The sequence below is a fragment of the Thunnus thynnus genome, chromosome 6, assembly GCF_963924715.1.
Source record: "Thunnus thynnus chromosome 6, fThuThy2.1, whole genome shotgun sequence".
Lineage (NCBI taxonomy): Eukaryota > Metazoa > Chordata > Actinopteri > Scombriformes > Scombridae > Thunnus > Thunnus thynnus.
Window position 1 is genome coordinate 6,205,438 of NC_089522.1, and position 17,345 is coordinate 6,222,782.

Sequence of the window (17,345 nt, forward strand, 5' to 3'; positions counted from 1 at the left end):
CAAATGTGGACAAATACAGTGAAAATCCAACACCTGAATCTGTTTTTAACTCCTCGGTTCAATACTGTAGAATAGATTTTTGATGGATTCCATGCAAAACTTCAATATTGTGTAACAAGGAAATTTCTCCACTATGATCAACCAAAGCAACTGTCTGTCAAAAGCATGCAACACTTTGTAGTTTCCTAGGATTCAATTTGTAAAGTGTAACAAGTCTGACTTCCTTATTATAAAATGTTGTCATTGTGATTAAGTTAATAGTATTTCAATGCATATTTACTGAAGTTATGTTAGTATGATCTTTTGCACTTTAGCAATGAAAATACAATCACTAATCAGGTAAATACAGGGTTATACTGATAATATTGGTATTAATGATTCAACAAAGGTGAATTTAATCACAATGACAGTTGTAGACATTGACAAATCTCACTCTGATCACTGGGCGCAGCTCCTGCCCAACAGGTTTGTCCAGACTGAAGTGCATAGGAAACAGTTCTGCTGGTGGCCACCACACAGATGAGCAAGTCAGATCTGTTTCTATAAAGACTGAACTGCAGATTATATGTATTTTGTTGTTGTTTGTGATCTTTTGGATTCCATACTGAGGCCCACTGAGGAATGTTGATGTTCAGGCTCTGAGAACTGGGCTGAAAGATATAACGTCCAGTATCTTCCAGTTCAGCACACAGTAGCTGTACTTTAGAGTAACAAAAGAGAGCTTTTGATGAGGGCTTTGCAAAGGTTCATTTGAGATTACTATAAAACCTGTTTGTGGGAGGCACACAACAATTAATTATAGAGCACTTATAGCACTTGTTGATTGAGGTGATGGCACAGACTCAAAGAGGTAAGTCATTAAAACAATGACAAGAAAATTTTTTATAGATGATCACAGAGCACCAAGAATTATGGAGAACATCATGCTTTACTGCCTTGTTGATATATCTTCAGTTGGTTTACACTAATTTGACATAGCTTTAACAATAACCTATGCTTAGCCATCATGATCAGTCCTACAGAAATATAGTTTAAATTTTCCTTAATGCAATATCTCCTATTTGGTTTCACAATCAAATAATTTGTTCACGAATAGTAACACTCCTGCTATCGTGTCTAGTCTAGTCCAATGTATGTTAATATCAATATTATTCAGCATTGATTCTGTAATTCTGTAAAAACTGTGGTGAATTGTTTGACAATGCTAATTCTAACTTTTATATATAACTGCTGTTTGAGCTGTGGGATCCATTATTATTGCATTGCTTTTGATGATTAACAATGCACTGAAAGTTGCTTCATATCAAAATAAACAAAAACTCTTTTGGGGAAAAATCCTGTGTCCTGGTGTTCACTGCTTTGCACACATTATTGGTTGATGAATTTGTACAGCAAGATTAGCATTTTCATTTTATTCCACTAAGAGATCAACTCTGGCTTTACTGTGATGTTATGCAGTTATCTACATTTATAATGGGGAACTCACATTAACTGATTTCACAGCTTTGTTTGCTTTGTCACACTTACATGTAGGTGCACTAGATCATGTGAATTTAAGGTTTCTGTCTCATTTGGTACAAGATGATTGGGGCCTCCATGACAGTAATGAGTTGGCAGCTTTAAGTGCCACCTGGTGGTTGAAGAATGAACAACCTAAAGTAGATTTGTCTGCTGTGGATTATTTATAGATACTTCTTTTTTTTTTAAAAAAATGTTGATTTTACTGTATTGCAACATTAGAAGTCACATAATTCATTTAATGGAGTCAGCTGTGTGCAATCAAGGTATGACAAGTGATTTTAGATTAATTGCGTAATTATGATATGCCATTAACTGAAATTTTCTGTGTAAATAAGTGAGTGACATATGCTGCCTTTAGCGTGCCGCTAGATTTTCTTTGACAGTAAATCACAAACAAGGCCTGCCATTATATTTGATATTTTTCAAGATTTTTAATTTGTCATTTTATTCAGCACATACACATTATGTGATATCAGAGCGAAAATTAAATAGGAGAGAGGCCCACATATACCAAACTCCCAGCTAAATTTATCTGCAATCCTTTTCAAATAATTTAAATATTTTACTGTAGCTTCAGTCAAGCATTAATACAAAGTGTGTCTGGTACATTTTCATTAAGTGTGAGAAAAGCCTGTATTTCTAATGAGGAATTTAAAGGGGGTATTGGTGATATCAGTGAGTTGGGGGAATTGGAAATGGATTCAGTGACGTATTCCTTGTCTTGAAGTAACATCCTAAACTGTGTCTTTTATTGTTGCAGATGTGTGATGTGTATAGACACCAATGATGGGAGACTAAATATTAGAAGAAACAACTCTCAGTAAGCTGTAATGCAAAAACAATCCAACAGCACCACAAACTGTGTTTGAATCAACACTTACAACAGTTTCAGCAAAAACTGAACATTACAGGCTTCATTAAAGGTTCATTGCAGGGATGATGATGATGATGATGATGATGATGATGATGATGATGATGATGATGATGATGATGATGATGATGAAAAATATATGGCCAGAAATTAGTGACAGACTTGAAGACACCAAAAGGGACCAATTGTATGATGAGAACCTTCTTTTCATACTTAAATACACGATACTTTTAATACTGCACTTACTATACTTTTAGTCATGTAAGTCAATTTGTGATCACTAAATAAGTTGCAAGGAGTGAGGCCAGTGTTTGATAACTTGTTAGACTAGTGTGTTGTTATATCATATTGAAATATTAACATTCAAATTGATTAAATTGAAATTAAGACACCTGTGGTAATAAATGGTATTAATTCAGAATGAAGCATCTTTATTATTTGGTCTGGTATATATAAATATGGGTAAAATTCACATGGTACAGCAACATGTATGATCAGAGGTAAAACACTGGCTATGAGTCATTTTTATTTAATGCTATGGTCATAGTATAAATAATTCAAATTCATTTGAAAAAATTCAATATCATTTGAATGGTGAATCTGAGGGATGGATATCAAAAGTTGCTTACGTTGAACCAAAACTATCTGATTAGCTAGTTTCCACAAGAGATAAGTTAGTGATTTTGTTTGTTTGTTTGTTTGTTTGTTTGTTTTAACCTGGATGAACTGACCCTCAAGTACACAAGGTGGAGCCAGAGATGACGACAACTTAATCCATTTGTTTGTTAGTAACCGTTTGCGTCTCTCTCTCTTAGTTTTCAAAGTAACTGTACATGTTCGTGTGTGTGTGTGTGTGTGTGTGTGTGTGTGTTTTATTACCCTGTTTCCCATTATACAGTATATTCAAGAATTCAAGCGTCTCTCTCTCTTAGTTTTCAAAGTAACTGTACATGTTCGTGTGTGTGTGTGTGTGTGTGTGTGTGTGTGTGTGTGTGTGTGTGTGTTTTATTACCCTGTTTCCCATTATACAGTATATTCAAGAATTCAAGTAATGGTGATATTGCCACTTTTACTGCTAAAACAGATTTGTTAACATGACATACAGCTGACATACAACAATATGTATGTACAACACAAAGTCATAAGATGCTATTTAATATACTTGTGTACACATACACATGCATAGTTTTGAGTATGCTTTATCCTCTATGGTAGGACATTCTGCACCTCTGAAATATGCTGTAATTTAACATTTTTAATATTAATATGAGCATCTTGCAAAGAAAAAGATATTTAAATCATATTTTTCTGTTTGTTTTCTAAAGTTGCAATTTGAATTCACTTCTTCAATTTGAATTCACTAAGGTGTAAAAGTGCTAAAAAGTATGAAAAGTTGAACATCTGCAGTTCCATGCCAATTTATCAAACTCAATCTGCTGATGGGGACTGCGTGAGATGGTTGAAAGCTCGAGAACAAGCAAGTAAGTGGGCCTTGAGTTGAGACTGTTTCATCGAGTTTCTACCACTAATTAGTTTCTACTAATAATTCTATTTATTTATCTGCAAAGTTTTTTGTTACATGCTGTTTCATGCTGGTTCCCTGTTCTTTCCCAGGCGCCTGTTTCCCACACCTGCCTGCCAGATGTCCTTCCTGATGTCCTTGTCTCAAAGCAACACCAGTGTTTGTTGTCCTAAACTGTACTTACAGACGTGCTGACAAACATGTCAGAGTACAACCAGCAATGATGCATCATAATCTCATGTTAAACTATATAATAATGGAAAGATGGGATGCATGTGAGGAATGAGACATGCACACTATAATGTATACTGTTCACTATGTTTGATAGTTATTAAGAAGGGCTTCTGTTGTTTGTTTCAACAGCCTGAAGAACAGCTGCAGTTTGTCAAACTGTTACATAATCACATTTTTCTGTAAACAAATTTATGTTCAGTCAGTGAGTAAACATCGTCTATCTATTTTAGGAACTGAATGCTTCTATACTTCAATTTACTATATATGAGGTCCTATGTATTATGTGTTTGTCAAACAAGAACTTAGTATACAGTGCCTACACTTATTTTGGAAATAGTTGATGCCACCACTTTAAATGGTTTGCTTAGAGAATGCTCTTCACTTTCACTTTTTCCACTTGACTTTTTGTTGGTAGGTGACCTTGCTCCCTCAACTGAAAAGTATCTTGAAGTGCCACCTAGATTCTGTATTAAAACATAACAACACGGAAGGAGGTGGAAGTAATGAGCATTTGTCCCTGTGATGTTTACAGTCAACAGTAGATGTCTTGTGCATGTGATTCTACTGTGTGTAGGAAACCAGGTTCCCCCATTTACTGTGCATCCAAAAAGCAATACGTACTGTAGATACAAAATGAACATAATGTTGCTGTTGGATAAAACCTTGAATCTGTTCAGATGTCTTCAGATTGAGCACATATGTTTTATGTTCTGTAAAGGATTTTAATACACCTAATGAGTTATTGAACTCTCAAGCCTTTAACCTTTCTGATAGCAACTGAAGCTAAAACTAGTCAATTATCACAAATTGTGTATGCAGCAAACACGATTTCTCACAGTAAGATTTCCTCTTGCTTAGAGTTAGATTTATGCATGGTGGATCCCAGGAAAGAGGGGCTCTGATTCTCAACTTTAAATTGCTTAAATGAGTTCTGAGGACTTGATCATAATACTGTCATGCGTTGCATATTTGTACCATCAATAGTCCCTATGGGGGTGTGAATTCCTGGCAGCACAGCAGACCGGGCCTCTTGGAAAGGAATGCTGTCCTGCACACATTTGTGGATACACCTCCTGCTGTTCTGGTAAACAATAAAGGTTGCTCTCTTCCTTGTTTTCTCTGTATACTGACTGTTGTCTTTGTAGACTCACCTGCAGCCTCATCGAGTGAGACGACGAAACAGAGTGAAGAAGAGACAAAAGATAGCTTTAAGTACAAAGTTGTAGGTGAGGGAGGAAGGGTACAAGGTTTTAACAAGAAGAGTGACAAGAGAAGAGAAATAACCAGTAAGCAACAAAAGAAGCTACCACCACCATCACCTCCCATCATGTCTTTGTCCAAGTCAGAGGAGAAGCTAGCCCACGAGCTGAGCTGCCCCATCTGCCTTCAGCTCTTCTCTAATCCGGTGGTTCTTCCCTGTGGCCACAACTACTGTCAGGCCTGTATCCAGAAGACCACTGATGCCGTGGACAAGAGTGGCAAAACGCTGCCACGTTGCCCAGAGTGTCGTGAGGAGTATCAGGGTATAGATACCCTGCAGAAAAACTTCAAACTCTGCAACATCATTGAGGGTTACTTAGCGAGCGCACCACCGCTGGAGATTCAGCCTGAGACGTCCCAGAAGATGGAGGTTTACTGCGACCACTGTATAGATGAGCGATCACTGGCTGTGAAGACCTGCCTGAAGTGCGAGGTGTCGCTGTGCTCCAGGCACCTTCAGAGACACCACGAGAAGGAGTCGTTCAGGGCCCACTCCGTGGTGGAGCCCCTGACTGAGTTTGGGACGAAGGACTGTGCCATCCACCGGCGTCCCCTTGAGTACTTCTGCTCCAAGGACATGACCTCGCTGTGCACCACATGCTTCATCGAAGGCCATCACAAGAACCATGATGTTCTCACCTTCAGTGTAGCCGAAGAGGAGATGAGGCGAGCGCTGGAGAACCGCAGCAAGGTAGTTTCATTGGCTTCAGATACACTAACCTGAAATGAATTCTACATACACTTTTTCCCACAGTGTTACTGTAACAGTACAGCAGTACATTGTTTTGCAGTCATCCATATAGATTAGAGGCAATTAGAACAAGAGTAAGAGTTTTTAATTGGTATACTTTCACTTACTTTACTTGCTTCCAATTAAATACAAGTATAAACTAGACATTCTTTTAGTCAGTGCATGTACAGCTGATTTGTCTACAGGCAAACATACAATTCAATATAAATAAAGAATAGTGTTTCCAATATTAAATGAATAATGAATTAATATTTACTTGTGTACTTGTTTACTTTCAAGGACATTCCTATTTTCCCTATAATTACTACCAAATTATATTTCTCTTACTAGGAAACATTTTTAAATTAAAGCATTAGAGTGCGCACATATAATGACGAGGCTTTACTTTGTATCCGTGAGAAACAACAATGAAAACGTGACACAGTCAGGTTTTTAATAGAGTGGCTGGCAGCTATCTGGCACACTACCAGTGTTCTTGAGACTGGAGAATGATAAGAATGCATTAGTGATGAGAACAGTGTAATGACTTCTGACAGGGTAAAAGTGAGTTGTCAATTCAAGGTGACTGATTTGAATACTTAAATTACATCTTTGCAGAGTAGAAGTGCTAAACCATTGTTCTAAAAAGTCGCATCATGTTCAAGAAAGAAAATGATCATGGGCCTCTTGCATCATGCAAAGGGAATGACAGTGTGTTTTTCCTCGTTCCTTGATGATATGTTACAAGAAAAGACTTTCTTCCTACTGTACAGTGTCACAAAAATCTGAACTAGGTGAAATATGTGTTTTCAGGTGGTTTCCTGTAGGCTGCAGATGACAGAAGCTCTCCTGCAGAAGACAGCAGAGGAGCAGGGAGCCTCTGAAGCTATAGAAGACAAACTGGTCAACAAGGCTGTCTCAGTCATGGATGGTATGGCTGCACTAGTGGACAGGTAATGTACTGCACATGTGCTGGTATTTCTACTGCACTGAAAAGAACTGTGGTGTTCTAAAGCAGATATGATGATGTATTGAAAAATGCATTTTAAAAACATATTTGCTCAATCAGCATCTTACTATAAGCAACGAGGTCCATGAACATACAATTCTCTGCCAAAGTTGGAACAGTTTTGATTATTTTGCAAGAGAGATTTGCACCAATCAGGATTGACCTAGATTTGAATCAGAATCTGATGACATTGTGAGATTGTTGGATAATGGTGTTTATCCACTACCAGTCAAACCACAGTTGATCAAACCACAGTTACACAGTCCTGATGAAGCAGATTACCTGAGAAACTCTTTATAAATAATACCTAATGACATATTTTTTCTGAATTTTAACAATGATGCGTATTTAGTCATGAATATTTAATGTATTAGAGAAATAGTTGTGACAGCATTGGCTTTAAGAGCACAGAGGATGACAGGAACTTTCACCCTTTCACCCTCATCTGTTGACAAGAAAAACACAGTCTCAATCTTTTGGAAATGTACCACAATCTACCAAATATACACACAGAAAAAAAGAGAAGGCTTTTTATGTGGTTATTACTGTAATGTTTTGTACTATAATGCCCTCTATGTGTGAATGATGTGAATAATATATTCTATCAAACATGTAATCTTTATATCTCAAAGGCTTTAATGACATAGAAATATATACAACAATTTCTAGATAAAACTACAAAATAGAAATGTATATTCCTCTAATCAGGTGAATTCAAATTAGTAAGGCAATGTTCTATGTTAGTGTTAAAAAAGGAATTTTGTTGGACTACCACTCCTGTATTATAAATTACAGGTTGTTATATGTGAAAAGTCACTGACAGCACAATTTACGGTATGTACATCAGATAACCACAGCAGTTCCTCCCTCAGGCTTGAAGAGCAGGAATAGGCGGTGACTATTGTAGATTAAAATACACACCAAAACTATGTGTACCAGACATTTGATGCAATGAATCCAGTTCATCTGCATTTCCAGCCTGCCGGTAAAAGTGTTCAAATGTCCTGTTTCAATTATAAAATGCTGATAGCTACAGTAATCATTCATCTCATTATTCAGTATTGTATAATTCAATTTAATTACATGTAAAAACAAAAACAAAAATAAAAAACTGTTCTATGCAGTATTTTTGTACAAAAACAAACAAAAACAAAAAAACAGTGAGTACACCAAGAGACACTGAAATTCCCCACTGAAACTCCCTTTTGAAAAATAAGGATTCAGTTGATGATGACTAATTTGAGTGAGAGTTATCAGCACAACTGTGGGAAGAGTACAGTCAATAGATTCTCAGAAGAAAACAAAGTACTTGAGTATATGAGAAGATACAGTACAAGGGCTGGCAGATACATCAAGGACAAAGCATATAACATGGATGGATACAGAAGTTAAACGTTAAACAATCACTGAGTCCTCCAATAAATATATAAATATGTGAAACAAAACTTCATAGTAAACAACTCAAACTTACTGAAGTAAATCTATACTCTATGTGTCAGCCCACATACATGAGTTTATCTCAAGTAAGTAATAATAAAAAAGTGCAGCTAGTAATTGGAGGGGGAAATAAAGTGTATGGGTGGAACACCATTATAATAATGTCACTGACTGGAGTTTTAGGTTTACCTTCCTTACTGTGTTGCGTTCAGGTACAGGGAGCGTCTGCATCTGCTGTTAGAGGAGGAGCGAGGCCAGCGCAGAAAGAGCTGGCAGATTGGACTAGAGGCACTGGAGGAGCAACAGCAGCAGTTACTGGAGGCCCAACGAAGTGCCATGCAGGCCCTCAATGTGACAGACACATGCCTCTTCATACACAGGTGCACTTTTGTTTTTAGACAGAAATATGTACTGCTTTTACAACTAAAATGAATAAATACAACAAATAAACTAAAATCTCTCTCTGAAATCGAGTGAAAGAAATATCAACTCAACATACTGCATTTTCACTGATAAATTGACAATGTTCTTAATTATGTGTTTACTGTATCTCATAGTATATGGATAGATTAGAAAAAACAGGGATTTGTGGAGACATGTTCCATTAAAATGTTTTTCAAGTCATTCATATTATTATCTTTACAAATTAAGGAAATATATATTGCATTGTACATATATTTTTTCAGAATGAACATTATTAGCTATTAGCACTTGTTAAATATAGTATAATAATATAAAGGGTTCTTACATATACAGTGTGTGCAATCAGGTCCATACACACAAATTGTTTAATGCATATATATTCATAAAAATGTCTGCTGGCCCTAGATATTTTCACCCCTGTGCCTTTATGCAGCTTAAATAAGCACAGACATGTGATGCAGAGTAACAAAGCAGATCACATGCTACATACAGTAGCATGGTAAAACAATGGAAATCAACCCAGGAAATGTTTCTGCTCTCCAGGTTCATGTTGATTGAGCACAAGCTGAGGGAAGTCGTCTCAGGCACCGTTCCCTCCAAGATCCCCTCAAAGGCTCCGCTCAACACCAAGCGTCTCCAGGCAGGTCTCAAAACCCAAGACTTCCGCTTAGAAATGACCCGCCTCCTGGATTCCCTCTGTATCCTTCTCAACCCTTTGGACCTCTCCTTCAACCTCTGCACTGCCCACCCCAGCTTGATAATCTCCAACGATCTGCGCACGGTCAAGTACAGTTCCACTAAGCAGTCCTATGCAGAGCACCCAGAGCGCTTTACAACCGCACCCCAGGTCCTGTGCAGCCAGGGGTTCTCATCAGGTGAGCACATATGGGTGGTAGAAGTGGGGGCCAACAGCATGTGGTCGCTGGGCGTGTGTTACAAGAGTATCCCTCGCCGTGGTGACCACAGTCGTCTAGGACACAACTCTGTGTCCTGGCGACTGCAGTGGAAAAACGGCAAGCTGACAGTGTGTCAGTCCTCCTGCAATGTGGCACTGTCGGAAATGGCCCATCATCCACTGAGGATTGAGGTAGCGTTGGACTATGAGGGGGGGACATTAACGTTCCACAGCACCAAAGGGCGCAGGGAGCACCTCCATACTTTCAGGGCTGTGTTTAGGGAGCCGGTTTACCCAGCATTCAGTATCCACTCAAACACATCAGAGTCTTGGATCACACTGCACAGTGGGATGTGAACACAACAGCTTTAGTTTAATATTTCCCATGCAGAGAATTTATTTGGTTGTTCAACCAAGTAAATCCTCCCCCCACTAAAAAGATTTTTTCTCTGTATTCTTGTATTTACTGATTCCTTTCAAAACCCTGTATGGAAATACTGTAAAAAGTACAGATTGACTCAAAATTGTGCCAAAATGGTGCATTCATGTGTAACTGAATGCACCAGTAGAAAAATGACTTCCTGACTCAGACTACCAGAGGTATACAATGTTGTTTTGTGTCAAGTCCCACAGTTCAGAGCTGTGGACACAGCAAATCAGTTCTCAACCACTGGGAAACTAGGCTGTTTAATAAATGGCATGCTATTATACAAGTGTTTATTTGTTGTCTAGCATGACTGCATTATTGGCCTGTAACATTTTAGTCACGTGAGATAATTTGTTTACAAAAACTTTGTTTTTTATTTGTGATTAGGATGATTTTTGTGGAGTATATAGATCAATATAAGAGTTTCATAAATGAATTAGCTTTGTGGGATTTTCTTTTTAACCTTTCTATCTGAGACGCTAATATTTAGCATGTTTCAGTTTTTTTGTGTTTGTTGAAAAGTAACCAAATGTCTAATGAATGTTGTGTGTTTGCCTTTTATTTTCTTTATATACTGTAAACACTAATGTGCGTAAACCCTGACATTTAGGCGGAATATGAGACATGCTTTGTGTTTATGCTACAAATAAACTCAGATGATAATGTCTGTGTGTGTGTGTGTTATCAAAATGTGCATCCATAGTTGATATGGCCCTTTGACCACAGTTCATTCAAGGTTGCTTTAGTGTAGAACATCAAGGCTGCCAGGTTGGGCTGTAAATGGGGGACTATCAGCGATTCACCCGTTCTAATTTCAACGAAATGCACGTGCAAAAAACAAGTAGATAAATATTTTTTTGATGAATATTTCAAGTTGCCAACTGCACCTTAATAATACATCAATAGGAAAGCATGCTGTGGGATTATAGACACCTGTAAGAGGGGGATGGTTTAAGAAGAGTCTGGCAACCCTGATCCCATCTGTCACACATTCTGTCACTGGGCAAGATACTAACATTATCCCATGCTAGTAATAGTATTATACGAAACGTCATTAGAAAAGCTGTCACGTTTACACCAGAAGGCATGGGCTCGGGAGAGAGTACGACCAGAAAAGTGTCTTTCGGTGTCGATGATGAGGACAGAGTCAGGATTCTGCGGGGAGTAAAGGTAATGCTAATTTAGCTACTGATAAGCCGTGCTAACAGTTACTTTAATGTTAGCTACGCCTAGCTCTGTACTAGCTGGTAGCATGTTGCTGTACAGTAAGTTAATTTACCAGTTTATTCTCACTTGAACTAACGTTAGGACAACATCCTATGTAAGCACTGTTGAGACAGTGCGGAGGATGTAAAGTGATGAAGGGGCAGGATGATTTACGACCCGATTCATGCTATTTTTTCCTCACGCCAAACTTCTATCATAATTTGATGTAGGTGGAAGTGTGTCTTGATTATTGGCAAAGGAACACATCTGGCAGATGACTAACGCCTTGCAGAAACCTTTATGATCTTCTGGTAAATTCGGCATACTTGTTATCCACATAGCAGTACTAAATTCATTTGAAATGGCACATTTTTCATTGCAAACTAGCTACCGCGTAGCGTTTGCTAGCTACCGTAAAGATAAGGTAGTTAAGAGGCGAAACAAGCGTTTTTGTTGGCTAATATTTTGTTGGTTTATGTCAGTTGCACGTTGGGTGTATTGCGAAATTAAGTAATGATTCCCACAGATGTCTCATATGTCCTTGTTGTAGCTGTGAGGATGGTTTTTCATAACCAAGTTGGGTTTAAATGGTCAGATTCCCAATGAAGTTTGGCGTGCACTGTTGCCTTCCCGTGCTTTTGGAAATATCGGAATTTTGTGAAGTGCAAGTCATGACCAACGATTGAAGTGGTAATACAATTGTATATGTAGCCAGAAATATTACAATACTTTATGTTTAAGCATTTCTAACGTAGTTAATTGTGAGGATGTTTTTTTTTTTTAATCCATTCTGTCCACAAAAATGTATTGTAGCAGCTGAGGTACGTTAGTAATTATGGCTTCTATGCACGGGGGCTACACTATTTATCATATTAAAATTTATACGTCGAGTCGTACCTCTAGGCAGTCGTGTAATCACATGACAAAGATTTTTTGCTGGATTTGGATATGCAGAGATATTTGTTGCATTAACACTAAATGCTCCTAATTCTAAACTGCATGTGCGACAGGACTTCATGTCACCACATGAGGACCACTACACAGTCAGGGGGAATGGAAACAAAAGGTGGTTGAGGTTCTGACTTTGTTGCAGTGATGTGTACTAATGCACGCTGTCCATCACAACCTGTTGAGTGTGGTTAGAGGTAGAGAACAATTGTGATGAGCACACCCAATAGTGGTGCTGGGTGTGGTCACATGTCTAACAGATTGTAAACTTTCAACATGAGGAAGTCAGTGAAGTGGTGCTTTTGTGCTTTGCTTTATCTTTAATCTTCTAAATATAGGCTGCTTTCAAAATGAAAGCTTAATGTCACATACACACACACACACACACAAACACACACACACACACACACACACAGTAAGTGCATCAATGCTTGTAGAGTGACTGTAGCCGTAGTGAATTCCTTCTTTCTGAGATGTATGAGAATTTTCTTGGACGTTCTCAAGCCCTAATATCCAAATTTCCTGCAGGATATGAAGGCACCATCAGACCTAGCTATACTTGCGCAAATGCTAGTGAAGTTTGAACTACCAGTGGAATATAAATTAAAAGAGTATGCAGTTCAAGCAAGTTTAGAGTTTATACTTCTTGTACTTGCATGCATCATAATGTTTGTAAAAATGTTTGTAAAAAACGATAAGCCTCACAGTTAATGTTATTTACTAGCCCTGCCTTCCCATTCAAAGGTTGTGAGTCATAGAAACCGTGAGTCAGTCACTGGTGCTGCCTACTGTGGTTCATGATGTAGCTATGTTTACCAATTTCCCTGGACACACACACACACAAAGTAGAGATGCAGTGATCCATTGTATTCTGACACACTTTGTGGATTCATTTGTTTTGTCCCAGGCCAAAGTTACTCTGTACTTCCTAAATGATTATAAGAGATGAACGGATGATTTTCATTCAAATAAAGGACACCACACTATGTGCACAATGTGCTTTATGCTCTAGTTAACTCTTATTAAGTTGTAGAAACTTGCAGACAGGCTTCTCATTGTTTCTGTTGTAAAGAAAACAAAGCAAAAACATTCGGAGCAATCTGGAGTTCAACTAAACACATGTATGGTCATTGACTGAAAACAAAGCTAATAAATTAGGCTTTGGTTTCTCCATCTTTCACTTCTTTCACTTGTTGATTCTCTGTCTCTAGTCTACCTATCCTTGGTCTTGTCTCTGATCTTTGTCAAAAATTGCTCTTCATCCCCTTGTGTAGCTGTCAGAGGATGTTCTTCAGAGGATGAGAGGAGTGGCCAACATCGCTCCAGAACGTACATCATCATCATCATCATCATCATCAACCTCAACAAGCCCTCAGAAAGACACAGGTATCCTGCACCTCAGTGTTTCCCACACAACGTTTGCTGAGAACAGAGTTAACTTAAAGATGATGTGTGTGTGTGTGTGTGTGTGTGTGTGTGTGTGTGTGTGTGCTGAAAAGGCAATAAAAAACTTGTCTGAGAAGTTTAACTTTCTGACACAAAAGTACACAAATAAGCCTGGTGATGTCATCCAGGTTGTCTCTGCTTAGAGAGTATAAATTCATAGCAGAAAGAATGTTTTGACCTGAATATAAGACGACCCTAATTATAAAACAACCTCATTTCCAACACCTGGTTTTGGGAAAAAGACTTTTTGAAGATGCAGAATACTTGCAGACAAGGACAGATTCCCAGAGATACTGTTAGTCTGAGGATAAAGTGGCACTCTCTCTCTGAAGTCTTGATAAATTAAATGTGAAATACTCACATTAAAGCGAAAAGGAAACGCCACATTTGTCCGGCTCGTCTATCAGTTGCATACTCGCACTCTTTCCTTTCTGAGTCTTGAAGCCGTCAGGCTCATTTTTATCTGGTAGTTAACATTTGTCAGACTCTCTTCATCATGACGCTCTGTGACAGTGGAGATTATTAGCAGCTTTACAGATGATTCTAGTCACAGGTCTGTGTCTGCAGTCAAGATTGTTGGAGACGTTTTCAACTCATTTTCACTCATTGAGAATTTATTTATTGTGTGGCAGCAACACATGTTATGAATACAGGCTGTCAGAACTTCTTTAAGTTAAATGAAACATTTTAAATGCTAACTAACAGACACAGTATTAATGGACTTTAGGAATATATGATATTGTGAATTTGTAATTGTCTACAACCCTTGACCCCAGAATAAAATATTGTCCTATATATTCGGGCCAATACACTCAGTCCTTGGATATTAAATCACACTATGTAATAATTCTTTCTGTCTTAGGGTTTATTTTAATACTAATACTGTACTGTACTCTGTCTTTGCCCTAGGTGCCTCTCGTAGTACCAGCTCAAGCTCTCGACCACAGCAGAGCTCACAGCACCGAGCCCAACCCAGTTCCAAGCCCAGCACTAGCAAACCAGCCTCTTACGCCAAGGAAGAACAGAGGAGGTGGGTTGAAGAAACTATCGGTTTGTGAAACAGATTCTGATTGGCGGATTAGCATTCAAGATGATTGTAAAACACCTTGTAAACTCAAACCTTTGATGATAAAGGTACCTTTAATAAATTGATGTGCAAAAATAACTATTTAAACCAGGATGTATGCATAGCTTAGCATTTACTTAAATTTACTTTATCTGCTGTTAAAGACCTCTGTTACTGCCAATATTGTGTTATATTTCATATGTTGTGTAGTGCCTAACAGTACCTCTCTTCTTCTTTCAAATAATTTTAAACCACTGTGTCTGGGTTTTGTTTACCTTGCCCTGAAAAGAGTTAAATTAGGTTTTGGTCTTAACACTATACACCACACGCTTGGTCAAGAAAACTAAAATCATTTGCAGCAGGGTAAGATGCCTCAGGGCAAAACTGGCTCTGTTTACACCTGGTATTAACATCCATCGCGGGTGATCTGATCACAAGTGGACAGCTCTAAATACAGATGTAAACGCACCCAAGACACATTGAGGACAGATTGTGACCATTGCAGAGATATGAATTGGCTTATGCTCTCTCTAACAACTTATATATGCAGATATGGTGGAGCTTCCTCTTAAAATTACTGGCCAGAAAGTTTGCTAGAGCTTTTTGAGCAAGGGTATCACGTATCACTTACCATAAATAAAAACAAAACAAAAAATCACCTAGAGAATTTAAGCAAGCAAAAATAATAGAATGGATCGATTTGTTGAGTGACTTCAGTTAGAACCGAGAAAGAGTCAGTTATTTTGGGTTGGATGGCAATAATCAAAAATAGGGAGGTACTGATTGATAATTGAGAGATGGAGTTTAAACTGGGGAACAGTAAAAAAGTTTTGTGTATTTGTATTTTCTTTTTTTTTTTTCGTCAGACAGCCTTTCAATAAAGTTAAGGTCAAACTGGTTATAGGATGAGTGACATTTGGTTGCAGCCCTGAACAGAAAACACATTCTTGAATTGCAAGCGTCAAATTAGTTTAAAAAAAAAAAGTAATATAAAATAGATTAAAATTTTAGATATCACTTGAATCTGAGATTCAGCACATCTTAGATAGTCCATGTATTTGAGTGGTTTGAAATTTTTTTGTATGCTGCCCTCTTGTGGAAATAAATATTAAAAGGATTTGAAGATGCTGGAAAGCAGAAACTGATGGTAGCATGCAATGAATCGAAATATTATTATGTGTGTGCGTGTGCATGTCTGGTATGTGTTTCAGGTATGAACGCCAGCAGACAATACTGAAGGAGGAGTTGGCCAAGGTGGCACAAAGAGAGAGGGAGGAGATGTCTAAAACAATGAGTCGTGAGAGACAACAAGTACGCCATGAAGCTGAGAAGGCCAAACAGCAGGTACACATGCACACACACGCGCATGTGTGCGCGCGCACACACACACATATACATACAATCACATGTATGCATGGTTGTTCAAACATATTCTCTTTCCAACATTAGCACAGTCACACTGATACAGAAGCTGGCCAGCATAACTGACTTCTAATTAATGATGGGATGTTTTAAACTGACTAGTCATTTAATAATTGTTATGCTGGCCATTCAAAGTACACAATAATTGATCCTTTGGACATGTTTTTCATGAAGAGTCTATCAGTACCTGAAGCTGTGGCAATTAGTATAAAGTATGTTGACAACATGCAACATCTGCAAATTCATAATGCAACTGTTGGCTGTTTAGTGAGTGCTGTCAGTTTTCATTCAAATAAAGTACACCTCTTTTTTAAATAGCGATTCTTCTTAGCAAATTTTGTTAGATGCCATAACCTCTAAGGAAGTGAAGATGGACTGAAGTGGCTAAAGTTGTAATCCTTAAGATTTCACTCCTGGTTGATTTGGAGACAACTATGGTTACGGTGGTAACAGCAAGTGTCTAAATACTACAGCAAACACTTCCTGAGCAGCTATTTTGTCTGAAATACACAGAAGAGCAACTGGTGTTTACAGTGCAACCAGAAAGACTTACATTAGCTGTGTCTCAGCTCAGGGGCCTTCACAGTCTACGGAGGACATCCTCTGTAGACTGCGAAGGCCAAACCAAGTGTTTTTAAATGAGACGGTCTGGTCTAGTGAGGATTTACTATTTGCATCATCAACTGTTCCTGCCTTTATCCTTGGATTGCGAAGTGCCGCTCCTGTCACCTAGCAACCTTTACAACTGCAGTTGACAATTGGGACACAAGTAAATGAACCCTAGTCGCTCACTGAAATTTGCATGTGCATAGCCGGCCAATCAGGATGCAGGCGTCTCAATTTCACTCCTCCTGCTGCCTCCTCCTCTTCCACCTTTTTGGTTACCCCAGAAAGTGGTGAACTCGTTTCCAGGCTGAAATCTGCTCTG

The 17,345-nt window shown here is 38.2% G+C and overlaps 2 protein-coding genes across 4 annotated transcripts in view; both read left to right on the forward strand.

The window, feature by feature from the left end:
• Window positions 1-5,300: 5,300 nt before the first annotated feature.
• Window positions 5,301-10,994, forward strand: LOC137185318 (E3 ubiquitin/ISG15 ligase TRIM25-like). The gene is made up of 4 exons (XM_067593656.1): window positions 5,301-6,099; window positions 6,952-7,091; window positions 8,797-8,964; window positions 9,551-10,994. Exons 1-4 carry the CDS (start codon window positions 5,476-5,478, stop codon window positions 10,257-10,259), a joined length of 1,641 nt encoding a protein of 546 aa, XP_067449757.1. The 5' UTR covers window positions 5,301-5,475; the 3' UTR covers window positions 10,260-10,994.
• A 293-nt stretch (window positions 10,995-11,287) lies between these two features.
• The window catches only part of chchd6a (coiled-coil-helix-coiled-coil-helix domain containing 6a), an 84,700-nt gene continuing 78,642 nt past the window's right edge, over window positions 11,288-17,345 (forward strand). The window contains exons 1-4 of one of the 3 annotated variants that reach the window (XM_067591422.1): window positions 11,288-11,499; window positions 13,758-13,869; window positions 14,839-14,959; window positions 16,207-16,339. In XM_067591422.1, the coding sequence (XP_067447523.1) occupies window positions 11,416-11,499; window positions 13,758-13,869; window positions 14,839-14,959; window positions 16,207-16,339 (450 nt within the window). In that variant the 5' untranslated portion in view covers window positions 11,288-11,415. The remainder of the gene's footprint in view (window positions 11,500-13,757; window positions 13,870-14,838; window positions 14,960-16,206; window positions 16,340-17,345) is intronic. The other 2 variants (XM_067591423.1, XM_067591424.1) reach the window with 2 other exon arrangements.